The sequence below is a fragment of the Spinacia oleracea genome, chromosome 2 (assembly GCF_020520425.1).
Source record: "Spinacia oleracea cultivar Varoflay chromosome 2, BTI_SOV_V1, whole genome shotgun sequence".
Taxonomy (NCBI): domain Eukaryota; kingdom Viridiplantae; phylum Streptophyta; class Magnoliopsida; order Caryophyllales; family Amaranthaceae; genus Spinacia; species Spinacia oleracea.
The window spans coordinates 22,393,271-22,399,125 of record NC_079488.1 but is presented as its reverse complement, the minus strand read 5'-3'; the positions used below and the strand labels follow the sequence as shown (position 1 = coordinate 22,399,125).

Here is a 5,855-nt window from a genome sequence, read left to right as displayed (position 1 = left end):
TGAACATACATGCGAGGAGTCTCATTATCCATCTTCTCTAAGTATCCTAGACTGGTGAACTTAGAAGGTAGCATCCTTAATTCCTGAAAATTCACAACTAAAAAGTCTTACTAACGCGTTTCCATAGAAATTCCAACCCCAAAAGGATACAATAAATAGTTCGTGGAGCCATACAATTTTCAATGCACAAATATATGCTCAACATGAAATATGATGCAATTAATCACATAAAGCAAGATAAAACAAAGTTAGAACATATACATGGCAATTAATAATCCACATACACTAGTAGAAAAAACCCCTGTTGCAACCCCCTTATTGCAGCGTACATGTATTCATACGCTTCAATAACCCGTCGGTCAACGCGGGTCAAACCCTTTAAAGGGTTATTGCAGCGTACAATTTAATTGTTCCCTGCAAAAAAGCTTGTTGCAGCGTATATTTAAAAAGCTCCCTGCAATAGCCCATTTTATTGCAGCGTACATTTTAAAGCCACTGCAATAGCTCGGGTAAAAATTTATTCGCTACAACCTAATTCGAACAAATTAATCCCCCGCGCTCAACTCCCTTTTTCTTCCCTTTGCTTTCTGCGTCGTCCCCTTAAAAAGAAAAGAATTTCCCTGCGTCGCCCAAAAATCTTTCCCAGCGTCGTCAATCTAGCTTCCTCGTCGGTGGTTCTGGCCTCCTCGCCAGTCGCCGGTGGCTTCTTTCGTGTATAATCCTGCATAATCTCGAATGTTATCAGTTCCGGTACGTAGACCAAATAATACAATGCAAGCAAAAGTTCCTAGATTCATGGAGATATAGAACAGCATATAAGTTATCATGCTTGCATATCCATCATTTGAGTCTCCAACAATTATTCCAATAATTACATATCCGATATGACCTATGGACGAATATGCAAGCATACGTTTCATGCTTGTTTGAGTAATAGCAATGAGATTCCCCAATATCATGCTAAGAATAGCTAGGATTTCCAAAAGAAGATGCCATTCGTTTGATGAGAAATAAAAGGGAATATCGAAAATTCGAGTGGCTGAAGCTGAAGCAGCTGCTTTCGAAGTAACAGAAAGAAAAGCAACGACTGGAGTGGGAGAGTCAGAGTCGAAAAGAGGATTCCTCACTTCTTTACTCTCATTCAAAACCGTGCATGAGACTTTCATCTCGCACGGCTCCTAAGTGATAAAAGACTTTTCTCGCCTCATCTCCAGTCGCCGGTAGATCTTTTCTCGCCTCCTCTCCAGTCGCCGGTAGCTCTTTTCTCGCCTCCTCTTCAATTCGTTTTTAGGGTTTGTTTAATTCGTTTCTTCAATTCGTTTTTAGGGTCAATTCGTTTGTTCAATTCGTTTTTAGGGTCAGTTCGTTTGTTCAAATCGTTTTTAGGGTTTGTTTAATTCGTTTTTAGGGTTTATTGATTGGCCCAAATTGTGTTATTTAACAAACATGTTTAATATTGTGTTATTTCTCTAATTTTTTTCGGACTTTTATTGTTTATTCTTAACCATCCTTTACAGTTTGAAGATGAACGAGATGCTAAAGATGCTGTGCACGGAGTTTTGATTGATTTCTCTAAAAAGCTGCGAAATTGCCCTCAAAACCCCTGCCCCCATCTCAAGCTGGTGAAGTTTTGATTGATTTTACACTCTTGAGCAGAAATACATACTATGAGCTCCACCTGTTCGATAAAATGTCTGAGCGAAATGACAATATGTTGAATGGCCATTCAGAACGTCTTACTTTGTCTGAAGAATGTGATAACCAGCAGCATAGTGTTAGTAAGTGGTCCAAATTTTACTTCGTAGTACTCGTAATACTTACACTGTTCTTGTGCAATACCCCTTGTAAAGAGTATGAATTGCTTTCAATATCATGCAGACAATCTCACTTCTTAGCTAAATTGTTTCGCTCTGTTGTTATGCTTTCTAGTTGGTGATTTAATAAATCTAATTATAGTATTAATGATTTTAAGTCTAGTAAAAATGTTAAATAAGAAATACAAATACTTTTTTGTTGTATGACATGACAGAGATTGACTTTATGTGCTTGACTGCTTGCAAATTTGTGTTTTGCAAGTGCTGTGTTTTGCTTCCTATTTGTATCTACCTTCTACAGGTGAACTCTGAATTTTAATTTTTCTATTGCTCTATCAATTATTTTACTTTTTGGATTTGTTCGTGCATTTGTAACACCATTCGGTCTAACGGAACTTCACTTTTTAGAAAGATGGTGAGTATTTGAGCCGCAATGATGTGTTTCTAGGTTGTGTTGATTCAGCCTTCAACAATTTTGCACAATGTACTGAAAAATCATGCCGAGAAAAGTAAGCATCCAGCTGTGCTCTGATCCCTTTAAAAAAAGAATTAATGGCTGATTCTTCTTCTCTTATCTGAGGGAAATGGTCTGATATGTTATTTCATACATACCTTCTCTGTTTCTTCCTCCTACTTTCTTACCCTAGTTGGTGGGGCCATTTAGTTTTAAGTAAACTGGGAAAAAGGGATAGATGTAGGCCATGTAGCCAAGTAAATCTAGACTGTGGACTGTGAATAGTTATGCTTCGCCGCTTTTTTTTCTTATGTCATCTTTAGTCACTCCTGGGAAAGTGTTGACAAGTATTGCAACTTCCTGGGCAAGGATTGAAGAGTTGTTCTGTTTTTGTAGTCGAATCGAAAGAGAATTTCGACAAATGAAGTCATAGATGTATATAAAATATGGAAAGGATATCTTGGCTTTCATGCTAATTCAACTACAGAAGGTGTTACGTTGTTGATAACGCATGATTTTCTCTTCTGAAACCAGCTTCTAGTTGGGATAGCGGAAATTTAATGTTATAAACCGTATGTCTTGACTTTGCAGTACCTTCAAGGCTCCAAGATTATGGTGTAAGTTTTTATCAATGATTTGAGTTTGGCTATTTGGTATCCTATTCTTAGATTTCTGAAGATCTAAAGCGTAGTACTCACTTTAGCTTTGATTGAATGCATATATGTGCTTGTATGCATTTATGTACGACACATGCAACAAGCCAACAACATTTAAGGCAACAGACTTTGTTTCTCAATTTTCTTTAGAATGATAAAGTTTATACTCTATATCAATCAACAAAAATGACTCTACACTCATGCTGAGTTTTCACCAAATACGTCAATGTATTTTGTTTTTGATACGTCTGTCATCTGAATACTGTTCAGAGGGTCAGTCTACTCGTGTCTGTATTTCTGACTTTCTAAACAGTCGAGCTGGATGGAGAAATGTGCAAATTATGGTTAACCTCCTGTCAAGTTTGGTGATGATATAATTGTCCTGAGTAAAACATGTGAATTCATGTGCATATTAGTTATGTCATGTGCTTGTGCGAGGAAATTAATGTCACTAAAGTCTTATTCTTGCTCGACTTACTCTTCTCTACAGGTGTATGGAAGATCTGGTGAGCACAACCCGCTATGTTTCTTGGTCTCTTCATAACAAGGTAATATTGTCACAAACATGTATACTTTGTGTCCAGCAGATACAGACAAGTGTAGAAAGTAGTTGAAATAAATTAGCTTATATGCTTTAAATGGAGAGGATATCTTCTCAAATGAGACAAAACAAACAAAGGAACAAGTTTTATAGGATCTGAATGAGGTACAAGAAAAAAATATGCTTTAAATCATCTGACTTCCTATATTTTGATGTGTGAACAGCGGATCGTATAGTCAAAGTGTTGAAACAGTTTTCTTTCATAGGGTTGATTGTTGTTTTTTTTTTTGTGTGTGTGAGTGTGTAATCAGTTTGCTCAAACAACCTGGTAACTGCAAATTACTTGTACAAGTTTAAATGGCAAGACGGAGAACGAAAAATCAGCATTTATAATTTCAGTTCATTGGTGAAGAAACTACAGCTGCCTTTGGTGCTACAGAGTTGACGGATTATCCTACATGGATTGTTGACCCACTTGATGGGACAACTAACTTTGTGCATGGGTAAATAGTTATAACCTTTCTCCTTTCTTGTTAAATTTTTCCTTCTGATTTTAAGTTGTATCCCTAACAAAAATACAACTCCCAGGTTCCCGTTTGTTTGTGTTTCTATTGGTCTCACCATTGGAAAAGTCCCAACTGTCGGTGTCGTGTATAATCCAATTATGAATGAGGTAAGAACTGCCAATGCTGGAACTTTATGGTCGGAATATTGTTGTGAGTCGATTGACCTCTTTAAAAAATCACAACTGACCTCTCTACGCTCAAGAAGTTTTTTTTTTTGTGATATATTAGGCTAAAATGATATTTTCGTTCCCAATTTTGAACTAAAGAACCTAAGGACTCATTTCAAACTAATTACATGATTAATATGCTTAATTTTAAGTTTCCAAGACTCATTACAATCTATTTATGCACATTTAAGGCTCATTGGGTCTTTATAGGTAATATTTAGGCTAAAATGACATTTTCGCTCCCAACTTTGAACTAAAGAACCTAGTGACTTCTTTTAAACCTTTTACATGATTAATATGCTTAGTTTTAAGTTTTCAAGACTCATTCCAATCTATGTATGCACATTTAAGCCTCATTGGGTCATTATAGGTCATATTTAGGCTAAAATGACATTTTCGCTCCCAACTTTGAACTAAAGAACCTAAGGACTCATTTTATATTTATTACATGTTTAATATGCATAGTTTTAACTTTCTAAGACTCATTCCAATCTATTTATGCACATTTAAGGCTTATTGGGGCGTTATAAGTCTTATTTATGCTAAAATTACATTTTCGCTCCCAACTTTGATCTAAAGAACCTAGGGACTCCTTTTAAACCTTTTACATGATTAATATTCTTAGTTTTAAGTTTTCAAGACTCATTCCAATCTATGTATGCACATTTAAGGCTCATTGGGTCGTTATAGTTCATATTTAGGCTAAAATGACATTTTCGCTCCCAACTTTGAACTAAAGAACCTAAGGACTCATTTTATATTTATTACATGTTTAATATGCATATTTTTAACTTTCTAATGCTCATTCCAATCTATTTATGCACATTTAAGGCTTATTGGGGGCGTTATAGGTCTTATTTATGCTAAAATTACATTTTCGCTCCCAACTTTGAACTAACGAACCTAAGGACTAACTTCCAACTTATTACATGATTAATATGATTAGTTTTAAGTTTAGACTTGTTTGGTGGTTATAGGTCATATTTAGGCTAAAATAAGGTATTTTCGCTACCAACTTTGAACTTAAGAACCTAAAGACTCATTTTAAAACCTTTACATGATAAACATGCTTAGTTTTAAGTTGCCAAGACTCTTTACAATCTATTTACGCACATTTAAGGCTCATTGGGTCGTTATAGGTCATATTTAGACTAAAATGACATTTAATCTAATGCTCCCATCAAAATTTTGTTTTTGAAGGTATATACTCCGAGGAATGCGCCTTATGCTAGTGAGGAATTGATGTGGTTCGTGAGCAATTGGCTAAGTGTTTTACCAGCAAGTATTTATTATTGGCCTCAGCGAGTTTGGTCGAGTTGTTTGATATTAAAATGTATGCATACGTTGAAATTAGAACGAACAAATATTTAAATGTAGTACATGCACTTTGGTTTTGGAATATATTAATATACAAAACAACAATTATTGTTTTTATATTTGTTATACAGGTTGCGATATTCTATTATTGTTGTGACAGGTTTCTATATTTGGTGCAAGGAACTCTAGGTATCCCTAAATAAAACTAAAATTTTCCCCCCCAAAAGTGCTTTGTTGCAGCGTACATATATGTGTGTATGCTGCAACAAGGGTGTAAAATTTGGCGAAATTCCAGACTTGTTGCAGCGTACAGATAGATGTACCGTGCAATAGGTGGGGT

At 35.5% G+C, this 5,855-nt stretch overlaps 1 protein-coding gene across 5 annotated transcripts; it reads left to right on the top strand.

Moving 5' to 3' along the window:
* Positions 1 to 1,268: 1,268 nt before the first annotated feature.
* Positions 1,269 to 5,632, top strand: LOC110775631 (inositol monophosphatase-like). 5 transcript variants are annotated; one of them, XM_056836569.1, is made up of 6 exons: positions 1,790 to 2,115; positions 2,223 to 2,323; positions 3,415 to 3,472; positions 3,865 to 3,968; positions 4,054 to 4,138; positions 5,399 to 5,632. In XM_056836569.1, the coding sequence occupies exons 1-6, from the start codon at positions 2,023 to 2,025 to the stop codon at positions 5,567 to 5,569; spliced, it is 612 nt and encodes a 203-aa protein (XP_056692547.1). In that variant the 5' UTR covers positions 1,790 to 2,022; the 3' UTR covers positions 5,570 to 5,632. The 5 variants fall into 5 exon arrangements, 2 of the variants coding, with proteins under 2 accessions (XP_056692547.1, XP_056692548.1); XR_002529832.2 differs by lacking the exons at positions 1,790 to 2,115; positions 2,223 to 2,323 and adding an exon at positions 1,269 to 1,778 and having other exon boundaries at positions 3,777 to 3,968; XR_008927539.1 differs by having other exon boundaries at positions 1,798 to 2,323; positions 3,777 to 3,968.
* Positions 5,633 to 5,855: the final 223 nt, after the last annotated feature.

Excerpts from the sequence above, each read along its gene's own strand:
- LOC110775631 (XM_056836569.1), top strand. The coding sequence starts at position 2,023 with ATGACAGAGATTGACTTTATGTGCTTGACTGCTTGCAAATTTGTGTTT. Across the intron at positions 2,324-3,414 it reads GAAAAATCATGCCGAGAAAA|GTGTATGGAAGATCTGGTGA; the intron begins GTAAGCATCCAG and ends TCTTCTCTACAG. Across the intron at positions 3,473-3,864 it reads CTTGGTCTCTTCATAACAAG|TTCATTGGTGAAGAAACTAC; the intron begins GTAATATTGTCA and ends TTATAATTTCAG.